The 23,752-nt window shown below is 39.0% G+C and overlaps 2 protein-coding genes across 3 annotated transcripts in view; one reads left to right on the top strand and one right to left on the bottom strand.

Moving 5' to 3' along the window:
* Nucleotides 1–5,676, bottom strand: riox1 (ribosomal oxygenase 1). Of its 2 annotated transcripts, none has more exons than XM_008397462.2 (15): nt 5,554–5,676; nt 5,242–5,388; nt 5,010–5,149; nt 3,673–3,772; nt 3,359–3,472; nt 3,035–3,141; nt 2,833–2,940; nt 2,250–2,284; nt 1,856–2,034; nt 1,561–1,665; nt 880–1,021; nt 684–804; nt 507–606; nt 335–421; nt 1–247 (listed from the first exon to the last, which is right to left on the bottom strand). In XM_008397462.2, the coding sequence occupies exons 1-15, from the start codon at nt 5,644–5,646 to the stop codon at nt 161–163; spliced, it is 1,665 nt and encodes a 554-aa protein (XP_008395684.1). In that variant the 5' UTR covers nt 5,647–5,676; the 3' UTR covers nt 1–160. The 2 variants fall into 2 exon arrangements, with proteins under 2 accessions (XP_008395684.1, XP_008395683.1); XM_008397461.2 differs by having other exon boundaries at nt 5,010–5,152.
* Nucleotides 5,677–7,533: 1,857 nt separating this feature from the next.
* extl3 (exostosin-like glycosyltransferase 3) overlaps nt 7,534–23,752 on the top strand; it is a 30,911-nt gene continuing 14,692 nt past the window's right edge. The window contains exon 1 of the mRNA XM_008397458.2: nt 7,534–7,735. The gene's annotated coding sequence lies outside the window, so the exon portion shown is untranslated. The remainder of the gene's footprint in view (nt 7,736–23,752) is intronic.

The raw sequence follows: 23,752 nt of genomic DNA on the forward strand, positions 1-23,752 counted from the left end.
TCTGTTCAAGAACTTTTTATTTGCTAGTATGTTTTTTATGCATCAAAAAAATCTAGAAAAGGCATATTCATGAAAATAACAGATTCAAAAGAAGATTCTTTTAGACCGAGTTTCATGGTGTAGATCTTATTTTAAACAAACATTAAATTGTACAATGTGGTCATTCTGACTCAACAGCTGGTGGGGCCTCAAGAGGTTCAGAAGTGTGGATAATTCCCTTCTCAAAAAGAAGTTCAGCCAGAGCAATCTAAGGGGGAAAAAAGCATCAGCAATTAATACATAACTCATATCATCACTGACAGTAAATATTACTGCAAACAGCAGAGAATCCCACCTTGTCCTGAACAAAATCACAAGGCAAATTTCCCACTGTCACAAAGTTGGGATACGAATGGATCAGAAACTCAACAGCATCTGTATGCTGAAAGAAGTAAAAAAATTAAATAAGGTAGATGCAATCAGAACAATGCACAGCATAAGAATTAAGACACACAAAACAAATGTACCTCTGTTTGTATTTCAAAGCTCTTGGGCTCCTCTTTGTGGTAAACTCTGGAGTTATCTACGGTGTAGCAAAGGTGCACGGCATCTCCATCGCTGCATAGTCTGGCACAAAAAGAAGAATCGGTAAGATGTATTTTTGCTAACTAAAAAAATAAATAAACAAAGTTTTGCTGTTGTACCTGGCACACCCTGCACGAAGCAGCCTGATCTTGGTCTGGGTAGTGATGTGAACACCGACATTCTTAACTTTGCCATTTTCCCACCTGGCCGGCGCTCCGTGCACACTGGTGGCCAGTTCATCTGAGAGCGATGAGATCAAATATTGGAACCTCAAACCATCCATTGATTCGTAATGTCATACATTACAGCACAAACCTGGAGTGAGCACAGGAGGCAGGCAGTCGTGGAAGAATTCTTTGGCTTTCTGGTCGACGGCGGCGTCCACCGGGGCGAAATTTGGCAGTTTTTTTATCAACTTCTCAACCCGAGACAAGAAAAATGCCCTCCGTGGGTCCTCCTGCACAAGAACAATTTCACTCACTAGGAGTTGCGGTTTCGGTGAAAAGTTGCTAAATAACTTATGAGCATAAACGTCATTAATTCGGGCATTTTAAGCTTGTCTGAACCATTCTTTTTACAAGGTGGCATGATTATAGCACACAATTGCAATTATTTTTAAAAACAAAACTTTGGTCCACAAGTCTGAATTTAGAGTGGAGCTAAAGAAATGCTTATATATTATTAAACAGGCTAACATTAGCTAAACCTTTTTTTTAAATCCACCAACCAATTACAGTAAGCTTTATAATCTCCAATCAAAACAGTGAGAGTTATTCTAGAATTGCACTGATTGGTACAAAAACAGCAGTCAAGATGCAGCTTGCTGAGATATGTTTAAAAAGGAAAAGATAATAAAAATGGTGGGGATGTATGTTTATATTTGAGTCTGTACAGATTAGATAAAATTTCACAACCACGCATCCAATTTTTGTTTAAAAAAAAATCTTTAATTATGCTCCAAGGAAGTCCAGAATGAGTTAATGTAGCAATAATGACCTTATCTGAATTTTGCACTCCCATGTAGGTCAGGTAGTTCAAAGGTAAACCCCGTCTAAAATCCACATCTTCCTCCATCGCCACTTCTAATGCAGCAGGAATGACCTAAACATGAAATCACAAAACATTAAATCAAATAAAACTGCTCAACCACTTTTATTTTTTTATTTCAAAATGTATCACACACAAAGCAGTACGGAGTCTACATCAACATTGTTCTATATTTCGAATGTTGCAACGCAGTAATGCGGCTTCCTGCCAGCTGCGTCGACTGCGGGACCGAAAGTGCATTTACCTTCTGCAGCAGGTCGCCCCAGCTGTTTTTCTGGTACGAGGAGATGGTGATGTGCAGAGAGTGTGCGTCTGGCAAACAGTTGCCCTGATGGATGAATCCTCGAGGGAAGAAGAGGAGATCCCCGGCTTCCAGCACCACGTCCAGGATGGGCTTCCCAATCTCTGCCTGGTCAAAGTTTGCTAGAAAGGAGAACGCAAAATGTCCGACGCATCCTCAACAGCCACAATATCAAATGTGCTGCATGTCAAAAGAGTTGATTCACTTCTTCTATTGTCACAAAATTAGCTTGTTCTCTCTGTAAAACCAATTTTAGAAAAGGATTAAAATGCCCTGTTTTCATTTCAGATGAGGTAAATTATGTCATTGAAAGAATCAAGACCTTTTTGGTACTTACGGCTAGAAAGCACAGGCAAGACTTCATCTTCGGACCTAAAGATGTAAATAAAAAAATAAAAAAAAGGTATTTCTCCCACTATATGTATCAATTATTTATATAATTGATACATATTTACCAGAAATTTAGTCAACAACCCAAAATGTTGGCTGCTCTTTCCTCAAATTACCTCCACTTTATATATGTGTATTAAAAACTGATCAAGATATTTCAAAAGAATGCATATTATTCAAGCATTTCTTGTGTCAAAAAAAGTGCACAATTATGAAGTTAGAAAAAACTTTGAAAAGTGTGGCATGCCTTTATATTTAACCCCGTGTATTAATGCAAATATGTAGAAGAAGATGCTTGGATCAGATCAGAGTAAAATGTACATTTTCTCCACCATAAAACATGCTGGTGGCAGCATCATGTTGTGGGGATCATTTTCTTCAGCAAGACCAGGAGAGCAATTTTATTAAAAAAATAAAAAATAAACACCATAAAATTGTAAAACAAAATTTGAAAAAATATTTTTGTATTGTTATAGAAGAATAGATGAACGTGGTGCTTTTTGATGAGTTTAAACCTTAATAAATTTTACCTCGGACTGTACACTCGCCAGTGTTTCTTCCCTTCCAGTTGAATCACGAAAGCTTCAATGTCGTCATAATGCGGAGCAAAACCTTGAGTTCCCGGAGGCGTCAGATATCTGGTTGAAAGAAAAATGCGTTTAAAACGGAAACAAACAAAAAAGAAGTTTGAGGCAAGCAAGTTTTTTTTGTTTTTTTTTCCCTTGAACTTACACATTGGCTCCTGCCATGCTATCAAATTTCTCCTGGAGGATGGAAAGCACACTCCACACTGTGGAGGAGAAAGCCTGAGGATTCAGGAGGCGCACAGAACAGCCACTCTAGATGACAAAATATCAAGTCATTGAAGTATTTAGTGCATTAACTCCAGTAAAATGTACATTTGTATCTCTAACTTCTTCATGGACGTTATCTTAGAAAATATGCAAACGTCTTAATGCAAATGTCTTAGACAAATTGCAGCTACAAAATGACACCTAAATGCTATTAGGAATACTTGCATAAGCAAGCATAAAACCTGAACTGTTCCATTCTTACCTCATAAAAATCCCACACAGTGAACGGCAGAGCTCTCCCTGGTGGGTTGTGCGTTTCCCTCTTGCCATTAACATAGCTGGTGATATCCAGGTTCACTCCATACTGGACATTTTCCTTTAAGAAAAAAATACACAAATTCATAAAGCATGCCAGTTGTTGGTGCAGGCTAACAAAAAAATTGGTAGATCTAAGTTTTTGCATCATTTATAAAACTGAGAAAAACGGATGTTTCAGTTTTTGACTCACTGATCACCAGTTAGAGGTGATCATTAGATAACTGGCCGACAGATATGTGCATCGTTGTAGAACATTACCTTCCTCAATATACGGTCAAACTCAGCTGTTGAAAACAATCCCTTGTAGTAATCTGGATTCTTGCGCTGAACGTAGACAGGCTTCTTTTCCCATGTTTCCCTTCACATATAGAAAAAAGTCAAATAAATCACCGCAAAGGAAACAAATGAGGCAAAACAAAAAAAATAAATAAATACATGGTGTATGAGATTTTGAAGTCCAAGTAAGAAGATATATTACATATCTTCCAAGTTACTCGTGCTGTGTTTGTCACAAGCACATTTTCCCCAGTAAGCATTTAGAAACATTTGGCAAATCTGCAACTAAATAGCATAGGCATCCCTCAGGGCTCCATTGATTGTTTGTGGGGAAAACAAATGCTGGTCCACCTGATATGATCCCAGTAGGAGAAACAGTAGGACAAACAGCTGAAAATATAAATGCTGACCATGACAAAAGCTTTACAGAACACACTGTGCTTTCCCCAGATGGAAGCACTGACAAAGAACATGGGGACAAGTGCGCAAGCAGGTCACTGCACATCACAGCATTTTATCTCTCACACACACTCCTGCAGACCTGCTGCAGGTAAATCCATACGTTTAAACCAAATCCACTGACAATAGCAACCTTTATGTGCTATTTAATAATAACAGAAAATGTTAGTGTACCATGTTAAAAAATGCAAAGTTCAACCTTCTTGGACTTATATACAATGAAGCATCACCAGGATGAGCAGAAAAAACATTACCTTTAGATAATCCAGTTCCTTGCAAAAACATTATGACCACCAACTCGCTGCATTTAAATAAAAGTATGAAAAGTACGCCGTCTATTTCTATTCTGCCCTATTTAACCCGATATTCCTAAACGGACTTCGGTGCAACCAAACTGCATCAAAAGTGTGTAACTTATTATCAATGTAAAACACAGCTGCTCTCTGTAGATTCTCAGACGTTTTTTGACGAACAAACAGCATCATGAAGACCAAGAAACAAAGCAGACAAATGATGGGATTAACATGGAGCTGCAGAGATTCCCCAGGTCAGCTGGAAGAATCTACCAGCAGGTTATGCAGTAGTCACTTCAATGTGCTGGTTCTATGAAAGGGTAACGAGAGAGGAACACATAAAAACATGCTGATTGCAGCTCTGTAGTGGGTAAAGCTAATTAGATTAAGTTTGACTGTTTCGCCAACTTGTAAAACCTGATGAACACAAGGGAGAGAGGTAGAAAACTAACACAGCAAATCATTCTGGACGTACCAACTGTGTAGTGACACATTGTAGTGGCTGTGGGGGTTCAATTAAATGCAGAGCATCTTACAAATCATGTAGCATCCATACAGACACTTTACCTGAAGAAGAACTTGGCAGGAACGGGTTTGAGGAGCCACTGGAATAATTTGTTGGCTCTCTCTTTGCTGTTGTTAACGCTGGTCAGTTCAGTGAGCAACGCATCCAAAGACTCTGCAGTTACACTCTCCTCCTTCTGCTGCTGCTTTTAAAAAACACAAACGCTCAATCTGGTTCGCACACACACACACTCAACAACACTGATTTACGGTCAAACCCTGAGCAGATGCTTACAGTATTATCTAGTCCATTTTTCTTACTCTCCTGTTTCTTCGCTGCCTTCTCGAGTTTTTTGCGGATCTTCCTCCTCTTGGCCCGTTGTTGGTTGACAATAGCAGCTGCAGATCCGTTTACTTTTTTCTTTTTCTTCTTTACTTCCACCTAATTAGATATCATTAAAAAAAGGAGGTTAATTTAAAGTGCCACACATTGACGATGCATACGATGCGAAGAAACACAAATATCAGTTATGTGTTCGCACAGTAAATATTAAGCCATGCATATATAGATATTCCCGTCGGGTATTGATGAAGCCTGTACACACACCTGTACCCGCTGGCAGGGCTTCTTAAGCGGAGGGGGCAGTTCTGACTGCAGAGACTGATACAAAGAAAAAGCAGACATGTGTTTATTCTCCATGCTCTCCACACTGAGACTGTTTCTGCTACAACTGGATTGGTACGTCTGAGCTTTATATAACTCATTACTGCCACCAGCAGGACGGGAGGACTGAAGCTCACGCCAAAATTCTAAAACGAACCAACGGGCTAATAATAATAATAATAATGTATCATAAGTATAATTTATTTAGTTTTGCTCATTTATCGATTAAAAAAATATTTTCTTATTGTTATTCCACCACTTCAGCGGTCTCCTTTTTGGTGGCAAGGAGCAGCGACTCCACTTTGAGCTCTCCCAATATGACAGAGCTCCGAGGTAAGACTTCCTCCATAAGCCACCCTATAGAGGAAGTCTATTTCATCCACGTGTATCTGGGATTCTTCCAGTCCTGATTCATGTCATAAGAACATAGGGGAGGGTCTGAATCTAGGCTGAGCTCTAAAGTAAGAGCTTTACGTTTTGGCTCAGCTCTTTCTCCACAACAGACTGGAGCAGAGCCTGCATTATGCAGACAAAACCCCAATCCATCTGTCCATCTACTTTTCCTTCCTACCATCACTAATAAATACACCAAGATTAAACTCAGGCAAAGGTTGACCCTGAGTCCAGAGGGAGCAGACCACCTTTTCAAGTCAAGAATCATGGCCTCAGACTTACAGGAGCTGACTCAACTGAAAACTACTCCGGTGTATGCAAAAGGTCCTGACCTAAAGAAGCCACCAGAAGACATAGTCAGCAAACAGCAAATATGAGATCCTGAGGTTGCCAAACCAGTCACCCCTCCCCCTCTTTCCTATGCCTTAAGATCTTGTCAATGAACACCACAAACATGATTGATTACAAGGGGGCAGTCGTGGCAGAGTTCAACGCACACTGGGAGCAATATCAACTTTACACTGAGAATGTGGGCACAGCTCTTGCTTAAGACATACAAGGATCGGATAGCCTCTAAAAGCTGCCCAGATACTCCATACTCCCTCAGCAGCCCCCACAAAATACCTTCTCCACATCCACAACACATCCTTGTCACAGCATAACAAATAATATACTAACCATTGTCAGCAATAACAGTTACTAAATTAAGTTAGTTCATTGCGAGTAAAAGTGTATTTCTTTTTCATATATTTTTCCTTGTTAACAGTAGCATATATAGTAATTTTTAATTTATTTGCATAAAAGGGATTTCACAACATTTTTTGAAAACACCAGAAAGGAAAATGAATGAAAGTATAAACTTTTGCTCATGGAAGTTAAAGTTAAATCCCAGTTTATTCTCTCCTTATGTGAAGAATAATGGAAAATACATTTGGTTTACGGTTTTTAATTTAATTGTTGCTGACATCAATCTAATATAGCATTAATGATTAAGATAAAAAATAGGGAAAATCATTTCACACATTTTATAGAATTTTCTTAACAAAAACATCTAATTAACGCAAAGCAATTAACGCAAACTGTGAAAACAACCGCCAGAATGTAAATGAGCTTGAGTTTGTTAGGGGAAATGAAGGTCATAGAGTTTAACAGTTGTTAGGAGAAAGGACATATAAAAACGCTTGTTTGTGCACCTGGGATGCAGCAGTTTGTGTCAGTTCAACAACATCTGCATATTATTCATTCATATTATAGAGACACTGTCCAAAACTGATGTTATTTTAGCCAAATTTCTTCTGTCTGATACCATCTACACTGGACAAGCTTTTTATTTTAAACATTTCACAGTTTATCACTATTGAGCTAAAGTTATTATGGAAGCCCAGGAGACGCAGATTGCAGACTCCTGGTCTACAATGCGCCATAAAAGTGGACCGCATCCAGACCGTACACCAGGGGGCGCAGTTTCTCCACCTTTCTACCGCAGCGTTTAATGGCACTGCTCTACCTCGTTTCCCAGAATGCCTCACTGCGTGCAGTCAGTGATGTTTGTGCAGCCGTCGCTCCAACAATGCAGCTTTTAATGGAGCTGTGAGATGGAAACGCAGCAACACCGCCAGGCTGGCCGGGGACCGTAGCCGCTCAGATTTAACACTGTCACACTTCTCACTAGCTCTCCGTCCGCTTGGGGGAGGAATTAGCCTCCATTTCCAGGACGCACTTTCTGCTGGAGGTAAGTAGCCTTTGAAGCTAATGTTGGTCTTGTATCGCAGGACAGAGTAAATACATTTTGTTGTGACCACTGCTGGCTAACACTGGCTAGCTGTTCGGCCAGATGAGGAGGTTTGTGTATGAACACCTCCTTTTATCTTCAGGAGGGTAATATAAGGACGTTTTGACGTCTTTCTACTGGAGGCGCTGGTTATGTTACTGGTTTGAGTCAAAGGGGGGGTTATGAAGAGGGTTTCTGTAGCAGCTGCAGGAATGTTTCGCTCTGATTTCAGTAGAAGCACACGTCAACCAGCCGGTGTAGCTGCTGCTGCTGCTGCTGCTGCACAGGGATGCGGTCTGCTGCCTAATGTATGTCCAGGCTGCAGCTTTAAACATTTATCCTTTCTACAATAACTCATACTTGACCATAACCCCACATTTCCCATACCTACCCATTTAACCCTCCAGTATGCCGTAACTGACATAACATGCATAATGGTGAAATAGGCACTTCAGCTGACTTTATTGACACTACAAATTAAATAAAAAATGAAATAAAAAAGATGGTTATAGTATTCTGTCAATAATGCAATTTTTTTTTGCAAGCTATAAGTTATTCCATTTAACTTATTTGCCATAATTAAATTTCCTATTAACTTGTGTTTTGTTAGTTTATAAAGACCGTCTTCTTCTTTCCCTTTCTAAATTATGAACTGCTTTGTGTCAGTCACATTGAAATCCCATTAGAACAGACTGAGTTTCGCACTCCTGCGGTTTTTAACATGACAAGTATTCCAGGCACTTTAATTGACTATTCGCTATTTTTCTGTAATGGCTTATCTTGTTATGGAAATATATTTTTTGTTATTGCAAATTGGCCCCATTTGTTACAGACCTTTTTTCTCACCCATCAGTCACATAGCAGCCCAATGTCTGGATATCACCTTATGGTGCTCACCTCACGTCATTTGCATGGTGGAAATAAAATAAGCAAATGCAGCTCAAACCATCTGGAATTTTTTTTTTTTTTTCCAGCACAAGGAATATCTATTTAGCACAGAGCCAGGCCAGGTGTTATTATACAACACAGTCTGAGTAAAGAGCGAATTCGTTCAACGGTATTCTTGGTCTGCGCTGTTAGGTCAGAGTTGTTTGTTCGCTGCAAGGTCAGTTGATGTCTGGCACAAGGATCATTTCCTCAAACTAGTTAACAACTAAATCCTCAATAGAGTTTTTTTTTTGTCATTTCTTGTTTGTAGAAGTATCTTGACATTTTATTATTAAGCCATTCAAAGTGCACTCTGTCTGTAGACATGCTTGGAAGTAAGAAAGTCAAAAATGAAACATACAGACTATGCTAGGGATTGGTTGTTTGAATCCTGTATAATTCTGTATAGTTAATAGTTTGTGTAAGATGCTGTTCTAGAACTGTGCAGTTGCATATTGAAGTAGCTTCATTCTGATCTGTTCTTTTTGTAGACTGCTTTTCATATTTTTTTGGATTGAGAGACAATATTTAATTTCCCTTTGGGTTAAATGAAATGTTTTTTTTATTTGAGCTTGTATTCTTTATGTAAAATAATTTCCTTTAAACTATCTTGGTTGTGTGAAATGTTGGTGTGTGAGACACTTGACTGAATTAAACAACTCGTGTTTTGGATTTTTTTGGGGGGTTTTTTTATCAAGGAAGTTCTGTTTGTGTATTAATGTTTCTTTTGCTAGAAACACATTGCAGCAGTGTGTTATTTAAGCTACTGTAATTGGACTAATTGGAATTAACTTTATTAAAGTAGACTCGCACATTGAAAACTTGGTGTGAGAGTTTTATGTTAGTTGGGAAATTATTTATGCTGTGACATTTTGTTCTGTTACAAACGCTAACTTAAAAACACTACATTTATTTAATTTTTTCAATTTACAAACTCAGATTTGTGCATAATTGTGAAGTGAAAGAAAAATGATAAATGGTGGTGTGCGTTTCCTTTAATCCCTTCTGGAGCAACACTCTCAGAATCTTATTTCAGTTACAATTGCAAGTCTTTGGGTATGTTTCAGAAAGTTTTGCACGTGTAGAGGTTAGAATTTTTGTTCTTTACTTTGCACAACAGTCAGCTTTGCTGGAGAGTCACAGGTTCTCTCGGCTTTGCATTTGGATTCCTTTTCCTGGCTGTTTTTGGAGTTTATACCAGGTTTTCTTACCTACCCGTCTCTCCCGAAGAAAGGATCCCCCCCTGCAGGAAGCTACCGCCACTGTGTTTTACATTGTGAATTATGTAATGTATTTACATTTTCTGCGATGCATAGCTCTTTGCATTAAGCCCAGAAATTAAAAAAACAAAACAAAAAACCATTTTGGTCTCATCTGACAAGAGCAAAGCTTCTCTCTGATTTAAACTTCTTCACGACTTTCTAACCTGACCTGTCTGCTCTGTTCCTTTCCTTTATAATGCTGTTTGCTCGTTATTGTTCACTAACAAACCTCTGAGGCCTTCACAGAACAACCAGAATTGCACTAGAATTAAGTCACATAAGCTCTAATTACATGAGCTTATTTAGTTTCTCTGTAATTTATTTATGGTTCAAAGGAAAGAAAACTGGATGAAACCCTCGTAGCTATTTTTCTTGGTTTATTCCATAAAACACCACTAAAATGGATGGGATTGAGTTATAGTAACCTAATAAAGTCTGGTTGCGTTCAAAAAGCATGAATACTTTTTTGTGCCCTGTGCAGCAAGCTGTAATGTTTATAATTTGAACTTCGCTGGCTTTAAGAATATAATGGATCAGAGTGTGAATTTAGATGTGCCACACACCAGCATGCATTCCATCGTGGACAGAAATATTGATCTTTTTCTCCAAGGATTGACTCCCATGCTTTTCCTGAATGATTCCTGCTTCCTCGTGGTCACGTTTAGCAACAACAGTCTAAATTTAATTTTGAGAAACTTCACTTGTTTAAAATATTCCAATAATAACATATTCTCATCCACCTCTATCATGTAAGCTCAGAAAATATTGATATAAACATTTACGGTATTGGTCTCTTTCTGTCCTATACTAATTTTTCAGTGAAGACGCTACTAACTCCATCCTATCCTGCTTCAAATCTTCCATTTCTTAGGAGACATTAACATTTTTTAAACTCTGCGTAGGTGTTCTCACTTCCAGATTTCTGCTGTGGCTCGCTGAAACCCTTCATTAATATTATAAGTTACACCTGTGCTTGTCCTTCCTGCTGTCAAGAGCCAAAATGTCTTCAGTCTGGCTAGTGGAAAAAAATCCAGTTAGCTGGATACGTCTACAGTTCTGGTGAAAAGTTGGACTTGAGCTCCTTGTGAGAATGAATGCCATGTAGATTTTGGGTTGTTAATGATCTGTTTAAGTCATTCTCATTTTATTTTTAAATCCTCATGCATTAGACGGTTTAATTGATGATTTTTACAAGAGAGTTTAGCGGTCAAGTTTGATGTGTATTGTTTTTTTTTTTCTCTTTAAATCAGACATGGCCAGATCTGTATTCAGGTTCAAATGTACACATAAGCCATCAGCTTACCTCGATTAATGTCGTTTAGAGAAATGGTTTTCCACAGTTGCATGATTCTGACTGTCTCTTTAACCTTTCAGTTTCCTTGAATTGTCCTTTTCTACCAAGGAACAGGGATCTGCTCCAGAACTGCAGCTGATTGCGTGAACAAGCCAAATCTTGTGTGGAGAAAAGTTTTCTGGTTAATTGAGACAATGTTTGAACTGTTTGACCACAAATACATTAGGAGAAACCAAGGATAGGCTTATCTGTCAGACATGGTGATGGCAGCATCATGATGTGGGGCTGGTTTACCAGCAGAGAGGCTGACGCGTCACACAAGATGGACAGAATATGCATCTTGTGTGCATATGAAGGTAGAAGGCTGTTGATGCTCAGACACTTTCCTGAAAAAGTCGATTGAACTTTGTTTCGGTTGCCCTGTGATCCGGTGCAGATCATATTTGCAGACTAATGGGTGATGGGGGCTGGGGGGGGGGGCATTACTTGTGGAAAATGTATTAAATCCCTGTTATCAGGTTTCAAATGTTTTTGCTTTTCTCCTGAAGGGGTTTGATTATTTTGTGCCGTGATAACTCAGCATAATTCATGGTTAGACGTGCGTCTGTGATGACACAACATTCATTAAAGCTGCACTGACATGCAGATAGTCCTACTCTGTGTTATCAGTCTGTATCCTTCATTTAAAAGTCACGTTGTTGCAGCTTTTTACTGAACATATAGACACAACACTGCAGTTTTTCTTTCCATAAAGAAGGGCTGCAGAAACAGTTCAGGTTAGGAGCTGCTATCATGTGTCTGGGAAAAAAGTAATGCCCCCAAGCGTCTCGTTTTTATCTTGTAGATTTATTGTGTTTTTACTTCCCCCTTTGTGGTATTTCTAAGCTTGTTCTTAGTAAACAGAAACACGACTCACCTAGAACAGATTTTTCTTTCTGCTCGTCCTCTGAGAAGCAACGAGTTCATGCAGACCTAAAGGCAAAGCTGCTTTTAAGAAAAACGGCACTGAAAGCAAAAGAAGACAGCGTGACACATGAATGTGTTCATAATGCTTCCCTGACAGGATTGTCTGTTGCTTTGAAGTAGCATCAGCATCCCCAGAAAGTCTGTTTCATTAGTGGCTTTTAAAGGTTTTGGAGACATAATGCAACGCAGATTCAGGGTTTTAGTCAGCTGAAATACAGAACGACAAGGCTGAAACGTGGAAGATGGGGAAATTAATTGCTCTGAGCTGTTGAAAAGGTTTTAAACCTATCTACGAGTTGAAGCGCTCTAGCCGACCTTGGCTTTTGTCTGGAAAAGTTACGCTTTGTTCCAGATGTTTATTGAATAATAGGAGGTTGTTTAGTTCAGTTTTTCACCAGAAGATGGAGAGAAATCAATGGCACGAGTGAAATTTCTGTCAAGTGCAGCTTGTTGTTGTTTGAGAACAGGAAAACTGCTGTTGAATAAAAAGAGGTAGTTTTAGCTTTGTCCTCATAAGTGACTTTGTCTACTTTTCTAGCATCGAGATTAATAGGATTTGCTTCTGATAATGAATCTTTAAGTCTACATCATTTTTAGGTTCAAATTAAGAACAATGCATGAACGGATTTGATTGCATCCTTTAGTAATTGTACCTCTTCTTTAAAAGGGCATTACATGATTTTGAAGTGAATGCTTGATGGTATGCTCAGGTGCAGTTGCTTTTGGGGTGGCACGCTGCAATAATTTTCCCACGTCAGGGGCTAATCACCCTGGCTGCCTCCCACAATCCGTCAGTGTCTGGAGGACGAGGCTCGCGGCGTTCTGGCAGCTGTTGTCGGACTGAGTCAATCTGTTGCGGTCCGTGCCAGCTAATGTAGAGGGAGGGGGGAGCGGAAGAGCTCTGGGGAGGACCCAGCAAGTATGGCTGCTATGGCAAGATAAAAAGAGGATTTATAAGTTAGCGGTGTAGGATTTTACTGCCTGCATGTAGAGTCTGCCGTGTTACCCACAATCCTTGGAGACAAATTGGTAAATCGGTGTTTGCGTTCCCGGCTGATTCTCCTTGCGGTTAGTGTTTTTGAACGCTTAGCAAGTGATTTTTCTAATCGAAATTGATTATTTCTCTTCCTGTTGGCACCCTCGAAAAAAATATGAACAACTTTAACTTAATCAAAATGATTAAAAAGTCTCCTACAGGCTTTTTAATCTGAATAGATTTAGTTGACTTTTTTTTTTTTAGTAGCTTTCAGCGACAAGTTGGTTATTTCTCTACATCTGTCATGGCTGACTAAGTGGTCCTATTTTTGGACTGAGCCCAACAGTTAATGCGGTAAGTTTGGCACAGTGTGGTGTTGAGACTGGCAGCGAACTCACAATTAAGCTCAGATGTCAAGGCAAATGTTTGGGAGTCGTGCTTGTGCATTTGCAGGCTGCATGGAGTTCGTGGCTGTTTGCAGGTTTCTGAGGAACAGAAAGAACATTCACCTCCTGGGATCTCTGTCAGTGTAGCTCTGTAATCAAGTTAGAGTATTAGATTCAAATCTAAAACATCTGCTACAAACTGCATCAGTTGCTTTATTTCTTGAACTTTTTAAACACACAAATTCCCTCCTTGTTTCTCAATTTTACACATGGTGTCCAACAAGTCAGAATTTCATTGTGTATTCTCAGGTAGTTTTAAATGCTGTTTTTCCATTTATTTATTTTCAACCAGTCACAAAGTGGCTGAAGACATTTAAAAAATTGGTTCTTTGTCAAGTGACTGTATGTGCATTTACAACACTGGCTCCCTGGTGATTTAAAAAAAAAAAAAGTTCTGGTACTGGACTAAAAATGAAAAAGTGAAAAAGCAGCAAAAGTTTATAGAAAAGCAGAATGTCAGTCTGTCCTTCACGGTTGTCTTGGAAAGTTGTGTGTAAAGAAATGCTCTCACTTTATCTGCTGCCATTCTTGAATAAGCTCTGCGCTGGCAACAGCCATTAGCTGAATCCTCCTCAGGAACCGGTTTTGACACTTTCTGGATTTTATTTGGTATCTTGAATCTTTCTTCACGGCAGTTGTATGGCTCTCCTTGAGGTTCTTTGAGTGAATAAGTGGGGGATTAGGGTGCAATCTTGCTCTTGTCTTTAAAGCCCTTTTGATGCTAAACAATGACATCCTGGGAATCCTTAAAGGTTACCATAGTGAACTGACTCTAGTTAAGGGATAACTAGTCGTGCAGCCACCTTTCTAGGGAAATTGCCACCATAAAACGGAAGCAGTTTGTGACAGGATTTCTATAGGATTTTAAAGACTTATTAGGAAGTCAAAAACATATTCATCAATATTTAGAGTGTAGAAAGTTTTAAATCTGTTCAGATTTTCCAGACTGTCTTAAAACCTTTTCATAAATGTTCTGAGATGGTCTCAGGAGCATAGAAACATGTTCAAAATGCATCATGTGCATCAAAAAATTTAATAAGTTACTAAGTAATCTAAATTCTTAGTTATGTTGGTTTAAGTCTAAATCTTAATGGTATTGAAAAGATCTAGAGTTCTAACTTCTACTTGCTCTGTTTGCGAAACAACAGGCTAAAAACTGGAAACAAAAAAAAAATCTATTCAGCAATTTTTTAAAGTTAGACCTCCCTCACACCATTTTTTGGGCTACCAATTCATTTACAGACACCAATTGATAAGTGAGTATAGATGATGGATTGATGTTAGAAGTGTTTATAAAAACTCATATTCTTCATATGCATACAGAAAAGAGTGTGAATCCTGTGCTTTGATGTTGTTGCCATCGAGAAGGAGAGAAATGCGCATGAGACCCTCTGCAGCAGTGAGCTTGGCTCTTACACAATGAGTCTCCACTGTAGAATACAAAAAGACCGTTCTTTTTTTCTGTGCGTCCTCTCTGTTCGTGTCTTCTTGTTACACTGAGCTGTCACAGCACTCGAAGTTCTGACGGCTGGATCCAGTTTGACCCAGACAAAGCGTGATTGTAGATTAAACGAACAGTTAAGAGATCGGTATTTCCCTTTTGAATTGGAAAATGTCTTTAAATCTTGATTCGTTAGCAAATGTTTTAAATATTTTTATTGAATGCTACCATAGAGGAAAATATGAGACTGCCTTTATTAATAAAGTAGTGCAATATTCAGAATTTTGTGTGACCAGAACTGTGTATAGAAGCAGATGTCTTGATTCATATACAAGAAACATGGTAAGAAAGCCAGTTTGTAGCCTGACACTCTTCTGTCACGTTTAACCTCTTAAGATAATTGTGAAGAGTCACATGGTTAACTGAGCAGCATGTGATGGTCTGTAATTAAATGTTGCTTAATGAATAGGTCAGACACCATTGGTACACATTTTTAAACTCGGGAGGTTTCTCTGAAGAGTGGCAACCAGGATTACTGGAACAAATTTGGTTGATGGTGCGGAGATGTTTTCAGTGCTGGGTTGTTTGTTCCCATCTTAAAACCAGTTCTGTCTGATGCAGTCATCTGACCACATGTTTAATTCCAGTTCGCCCAAGGAAGAACTTTCATGAACTGATCTTTACCATATGTATAAAGGTAAAGCGTTATAGCTCTTCTCACTTGTCTGTTTTTGTTAAATGTTCAATAACAGTCAACTGGTAAATGACTTGCGCAATATTTAACTGAATATTGCAGGTGCATTTGTCAATTATTTCCGTTAAATTGTAAAACCTGACTCAGTGCTGCTTAAAGCAGTGAGTCAAACTCTCCAGTACAAATGAAGTTACATTTAAAAATGAGCCTGACTGCAGATGGGCTTATTGACAAGATATTTAAATTAGCATCTGTACCAGAAATAAATAGGCCTGTCACAATAACAGATTTTGCTGGACGATTAATTGCCTCCATCCATCCACCCATGTCTCGGACTGCACAGTGGCGCAGTTGGTAGAGCTGTTGCCTTGCAACAAGAAGGTTCTGGGTTCGATTCCCGGCCTGGGGTCTTTCTGCATGGAGTTTGCATGTTCTCCCTGTGCATGCGTGGGTTTTCTCCGGGTACTCCAGCTTCCTCCCACAGTCCGAAAACATGCCTGTCAGGTTAATTGGCCTCTCCAAATTTTCTGAGTGTGTGTGTTCATGGTTGTTTGTCCTGTCTGTCTCTGTTGCCCTGTGACAGACTGGCGACCTGTCCGGGGTGTACCCCACCTCTCGCCCAGAACTGGAGATGGGCACCAGCTATTTTATTATTATATTAAGGCCATTTGTTCAGCGTTCGTTTACTTTAAATTTACGTCTGACATAGTGGGTTTTTACGGGATTTTCTGTCTGAAATTTGATTTCCTCATTTGATTGAATCTCAATTTTCCTGCATGTGCTGCAGGTTTACAGTGCCAGAGGAACTGAAGAAGCCATAGAGCATCGCTAAACCACTGCCGTGCTCCACAATACGTTTAGTTTTTTTTGCGACATACGTCCCTCTTCCTGTATCAAATTAGGCCCTGATTTATGGGCCTAATTTTTTATTTTCTTTTATTTAATTGTTCTATGTATCAGAATGTTCAAACCTCTGTTTTTGTTTTTTAGTTGTGATCAAAATAAAGCAGACTTTGTCTTGGTGATCAGGCATTAAGTTTATGCCGTGGCTGCAGCCACCAGAACTTGCTGAGAATCTTTTGCCGTCAGTCGAGTTTCTGACCACATGCCTCCTCAGAAGTCTGTTGAGAACTTCTTCTTTCTCTTTCAACCACGTGATATAGTAAATATTTCCTTAACTTTTAAATACGAAGACTGTGCTTCCAGCCGTATCATTGAGAACTTTATCCCTAATGATACAGCAATTTTTTCTTCGTTTGTCTTAGGCAGTGATCTCCTTTCTGAGGTTTTTGGCCTCGTCCCTTGTTGTGTATCTATCTTTCAATGAATCATTATGGTCAAGAGGTATTTAGGGGGATTTCTAAAGCGCATCAGATGCAATTATTGATTATGCTTGTAATATTTGTTTCATTTCTCCTTATTTTCCATCTGAATTTCCTCTTTGTGGGACAATAAGCTCTTGAATTTTGGCCAGGAAACCTTGTACACTGCAGCATTCCAAAAACGTAGTTGCTATGCAAAGATCTTTTTATAAATCCAGACTGATGATATTGAGACATGGGACTGCAGGCAAAATCAAGCAAATGCTATGATGTGTGAAGGTAAAAAGGTCTCCCTGCACTGCAGTGCTCTGCAGAAACTTTAGAATGCACAAGAGGAGGGTTCAAAGGATGTGCTGGAACAGACATTTACTCTGATGTAATGGCATGGCTGGATCAAATTAGAAATGCAAAACCAGTTCATTGAAGCTCTAAGGTTGAACCAGCTTTGAACCGACTCTAGCACCAGTTCATTGTGAGTACATGGTCAGAAAAGGAACATGTGTGAATGAAAAAGCTTTGTTGAACTTTGGTTTCTCTAAAATCTCTGCTAAGCACTTTTAGAGTGGTACGCTGAAAACACTGGAACACAAGTTGACTCACTGGTGCTGATATTGATCAAACTCACTGACATTTCTGCTCATCAGTCATTTTGGAGTTCTTACTATTGAGCAGTCATTTACAGAAGAAATACATTTGCAATTTACGGCAAATTCAACTGTCTGCTAATTCTTACTCCCATTATGTCCCTTCATACTTTCTTCCATATCTGTAAATAGTTATTTTCTCACACAGCAGTTTATTTCATCAGTTCATTTTTGTTGGCGCCTTTAGTATGTATCAAATTATAATAATAGTCAAACTCCTCAAATATCATTTGGTTAATATATTTTTTCTGTCTTTATTGTACATGTTTCCATTCACTGTGGTTCTGATCCGTCTTTGGGTCAGTTGACTCTTAAAAAATATGGCAGCATATATATGACCCCTGATCAAACCAAAATTACTAGACGACTTCTTGCTTCTAGATACTATGTATTGGAGTCACATAAGTGTGTTCCATTAAAATAGAATAATAATAGAATAGAATAGAATTCCTAAAGTAATGGTCTAAATAATTTTTTGCTCCAACATTTCTGCAGTTGACCAGAAAAAGCTCGTGTAGGTTCTTCATAGGTCCAGAAAGCAAGGACTCCCAACATGAACTCACTGCTAATTTCCCATAAATCTAATGTTGTGATTTATTGCATTATTGAGTTAGTTTTTCTTTCATCTCTACAGATAGTTTTCTCTTTTGGTTGTGTTCCTTCTCTCACCCCTCACTTGCTTGTCGATAATGAGAACCGTTGAAAAGCAATTCACTAGAGTACACCACACGTCACAGGCAGTTCAAAATTAAGGTCTACCACAGCTCTTGGTGGAAATGCTCCCCATTTAGACATTTTGGAAAGACTCGGAGCCCTTTAGAAACTCAAGGATGTTAATTCAGCGACGCAGCATGCAATATCATAAACAATGTAGCTCATATTCAAACCCAATTATAAAATCTAAAACCATGGACAGAGTGGTTTGAGAAGGGCAGGAAATGCTGCTTTTCACATTGCATCAAGGCAAATTAGTGGAATGTCTCGCTTGGGGAGTTTTCACTGGAAGCCTCCTCATGAATCGTTGTTTTTCAGTTTTGCAGATTTACAGCAAAACCCGAATCTCTCATGTCTTTGATGCATAAACAGAGTTTAAATATTCTCCTTGTTTTCATGTGAAGGAAATGAAGCAGAACCAGCTTCATGCTTTCTTCTAACTCTATAAAACAAAAGATATTACTATTTTTTGTTTTATAACAAAAAATAGTAATACTGCAGCTATTGAAACCTATAGCTGCAGTAGGATATGTCCTGCAAAGAGTAGAAATGAGGAAAAACAATGTCCCAGAGTATCTCTCTAGATGTTTTGGCTTCGCCTCATTAGAAGACTGCATGAGCTGTTTAGTGCTGAAAAACGGTGGGTTGGGGGGATTCCTGTTTCTCCAAATGTCTGTTTTGACTCTAATTAGCTGTCACATCCTCACTTCTCACTAATGCAGCGGCGAGAGACTCTCCTCACCTCACCCCTGCTGGCGCCACACGTGCCGCAGCAGTATAACGACAGAGGCTTCATCGACAAATTAGCACTTGTGGATCAGGCGTGATCCATTTTTGTTGATTTCTCACCCAGTTTATTTATTTATTTATTTTTTATTTTTTTGGAAACGCCAAGGATGCAAGCACGTTATCGCCGCAGACTTGTCGACATTATCACCGCTAGTTCACAACATGTTTCGTATTTGACTTTCGTAAGATGAATCCAGGCAATCTGGCGAGGACATATGCACCTTGAATTACTCTCTTGTGTAATCCTCGTCATACTGCAGAAGCCCTGGAGGTTGGAACACACCCAGGTCCATCTGTCATTATGAACTCGCTCCCTCTCCCCTGTGTTGTATCTGGCTTTTTCCTCTATCTATGTACATCTCTGTGTGTGTCATTGCAAGAGGTGTTTTGTTTTTTTGCAGAGCAATGCATTTTTCCCTGTGTTCAGTTTGTTTTCCAAACAAGATTCCCTGCTTGTCTCTGCCAGTCTGTGTTTTGTTTTAGTTCACTCACTGAGCTGTAAAGGTCAACACTTCAATATGCTTTGAGCTGAGAGGTCCTCACGGAGGCTAGTCTTTAATTGCCCCTGCTTCGGGTCATCACACCAGGGCTTTAATGGTCTTAATGACTTTGTTGACATAAAATAGGTGTTTAATAGTTAATGACAGGAAAGCAGCGCTCATTAGTCTCTGGTCAGATTTGTTCAGTATCTCATCCAACTGTTTGTTTAATGCTAGTATTTTTTTGTGCCTCTGTACAGTAGAGAAACAGACATTGAAATATCCTGAACTGTAAATATTTTATTTATGTAAACAAATAAAAATGCAATGGACAAAAAATATGGCAAACCTGCTAAACCGTTATCATTTTACAAAATAAACTTGCGTAGTATTGCAATGGAATATTCTTGTAAAAGTACATTTTTGTCACTCATTTTTCACGTTCCGAGCAGTCATCTTCTTGTGCTCACACTTTAGGCAGATTTTGTGAACAAAATGCTGAAGTGTAAGGAAAATGGGAGGGTCATTGTGACAATGGAACAGGAAGGAGATTGAGGAAAATGTGCTATAATGTCCAGCAATAATGCTACATTTGACATATTTCTGTGCAGGCCTTGTACTTGTACTCTGGGGAATGATGCCAGGCGTTTTCAATGCTTTCTGCTGCATGTTTGGGTCATTATCGTGTTGAAAGACCATCGACGTGACAATTTCAAAGAACCACTTCTGAATGGCCAAAAAGATCCCATTTCTTTCATCAGTCCAGCAGGTATTCTCAAACTTCTGCAATTGCTGTAAAACGTGGCTTTACTGAAGGTTTAATACAAAAATATTAAGGTGTTAACATTCCAACTCGCCCTTAGCATCTATTACCAATTAGTAAAATTAACAATGCTGAAAAACATGAGCTCCATTTACTGGACGGCTTTTATTTAATTTTTATTGCATTTCTACTGTGAAACCAATTCTTTTTGCCAACCTCAGGTTCACAAAAAAAAGAAAAGTTTGGGATAATTTTTAGGCATTTACCTTTTAGCATGGATGTGAATAATCTTCCTGAAGTCTTCAGACAGGGTTGGGGTTAGTCTGTGGTCCACATTCAGTCTGTTGCACACAATGAGACAAAACTACCAAGTAGCAGATAATAAGCTACAGGATTGTTGTTTTGTAAAATATTGACTGCACAATGGCAAAAATTATATTTCTGTTCCATGCAGTCGACTCAAGTAATGGCTGCCCATTAATCATACTTGGATTAGGGCGAACTTGAAGCTTGGTGTGGCCATTAATGGCTTTACAATGGTTTTTAGCACAATAATGTATTCAGCTCAAGTTGTGTTTGAGAGTATGATTGATCCTGTTGGCAACTTCCACTTTATTGTGAACACAGGCTCGCCTATAAATTAAGAAGATGCTCCAAGTGGAAAATTGACTTTTTCTTTCTTTTTTTTTTCTTTTTTAATTTTTTAACATGTAGTTTGTTTTTCTGTCCAAACCTCACAAGGCCCTCTCACTAACCAAATCTGATGCAACGATGCTCCAAATTTATACATAAAGTGAAAATGCTCTTTCACTCTTGGGTAAATGTAGGCATTGCCTACATTGCTTTTCTGCGATCAAATTTACATGTTTTCATGCACTTTTGGATCACAGGTTGGGGAAAAAAAACCTACCCTGCTTTCCTGATGGTGGGTGTTGCCCTGACAGACGACCCTGAAATAGTCAGGCTCATGACTTTGTCCCACTATCGATCATTTTTTTGATGAAAATCTTCGTCAGCAGGTTCCAGAACCGCGTTATATTTACCTATAGGAGAATAAGCTCTTTACTAATGATATGCAGCTGAAAATGAGCTGCAACATACTGCATTTTGTATAAGCTGGGAGTTGGCAGAGCCTGCTGGCCTTTTTGCTGTGTAGGCTGCCTCTCCTGTCTCATTAGGCTGGTTTCATTTGTCTCTTCAGACTTCTTCTCTGTGAACAGATTCAGTTCTTGTTAATTTTAACCTCATGTCTTGTGTTTGCCTCATATTGGATTTTAAATATTTAACATGAAAACTTTTTCTTTTTCTGACTCCTTGAAATGATCTACATCTCTATAGTGACCTCTGTAACTTTCCAGTGTAAAAACTCCTCAAGATCCTCCGTCAGCTGTCTGGAGATGAGTGGTGACCCGTAGTTTTAACAGCTGCTACTTTCGTGCAGCGACTGTCCTCCCCGTCAGCTGCCTGAATGTTTTTTTTTTCTCTCTTTGGCACCTCTGCTGGGAATGCCTTGCCTTAATATTGTCTATAAATTCCCAGTTATTTAATGGAAGCATAGTCTGTGAGCACAGGGAGCCAAAGCTCCATAAGGAGAGCAACATAACGCGGTCCCAAAGCCATCAGGATTATTTGACATGTGCTGCTGCAGCTTGTTTGGAGATCAGTTTAAAGTTTTTTTTTCCTCCATTAACTTTTATTGGTCTGATGTAATATTCCAATCGTTTTCATTGACTGTACGTGGAAAATTATCATAATTAACAGAGATAAAGGCTTTCAAACATCCATCTGTGTGTAATTGATCTATATGTTTCGCTTGGTGATAAGTTCCTAAAGTAACTTTAAATGTAATATATTGAATGGGTCTGTACTGTTTTTGAACAGATTTATGCTATAGTGGAAAAACTCCATATTAAACACTGAATTAATGCCAGCTACAATGCTGCAGTAAAAGTCCATGTCGCACAGAATGTTGTCTCTTCTGCTGTTTTGCTCTCTGTCGGCCTCTGAGTGTTGAGCCTGATTAGACAGTACTGGTAATTTTTAGGAATGTTGTTAGCTTCACTAGTTAGCATGTTGTAGGTTAATCATTTCAACGACATAAAAACAATAGTTTGGTACATACGTTTATGGTGAAATGATGAAAAGTGCATCTCCTTTAGTAGCCAAGCCATAAATATTTATGTTCTTTGCTTGAATTGTCTCATGAACTTTGGATTCACCATTGTACTTATGGGAATGTACAATGCTGTGTGTTTTTAATAAGGGAAAAACTACTGCACATATACAATGTCAAGAATAGAACAAAAACAGGATAAAAGATTTAATGAGCTGTGGTTCGGCATCCAAGCATCATCCTGCAGAAGTCGTGTTCCTCTCTAAATAATCAGTGTTTGCTCTTGGAAGCCAAACACAATTCATTTTAAATGATTATGAAGGAGGCCAAAACATTCAGAATCATTTTATTCTAGTTTCAGTTGCAATTTATTCAACAACTTTGCCTCCACTAAGTAGGAGTCTTCCTGTGGGCTTCTCTGGCTCCTCCTGTCAGCTGTGTCTAAAGCTCGGATTCCTCATGGACAGACGGGAAGGAACAAAACAAACACTTTCACCCCAAATTTCTCTCACTAACTTCTTTCTGCTAATGCGCTCTCTGCTGCTCGTTTTGGTTTTGGATCTTGTCAAATTTGTTGTCGCCTCTTTTAAAAACCTGTTACAGCTGGAAGACTGCACAGTCTCATCTGTGTTTCCTACAAAAATAATTTTGCCTCGTAAAGTGCTGCCAGTTTGCAGAGATGCTGTTCAAACATTTATACAAGAGCTAGCCCTCTGATGTCTGGGAAATCGGAGACGGCACCCCCTCTATCTGAGTCCCACTCGGTGTCCGGCACCTGCTGCTGTCAATCTCATGAATCCACTTCATCTAAACCTCTTGATCATTATTATGGTTTAAACCCATCATCATGCATATTTTGGTGCAAACCTTACTAGATGCTCTTGCTGCCATTTTGGCTACGCGCTGCAAATTTTCTATAAAATTAAATTAGGCCGTGTTGACTGAATCAGTAAATCATATTAGCACTTCCTGAGTAATGCATACTAATTTATTCATGGAACCAACCAACGGTTTTCCTGCTTGGTGCTTTTTCATGTGGTGCAAATGCTCTTTTCTTATCTGGGTCAGATGAGTTGGTCGGCTACAGCTTCCCTCTCCCCTGAGAAGCAAGACTTCATAACTATTAATTTGGCTGCAACCCATGCAGG

The sequence above is a fragment of the Poecilia reticulata genome, linkage group LG21 (genome assembly GCF_000633615.1).
Source record: "Poecilia reticulata strain Guanapo linkage group LG21, Guppy_female_1.0+MT, whole genome shotgun sequence".
In the NCBI taxonomy this organism is placed as follows: domain Eukaryota; kingdom Metazoa; phylum Chordata; class Actinopteri; order Cyprinodontiformes; family Poeciliidae; genus Poecilia; species Poecilia reticulata.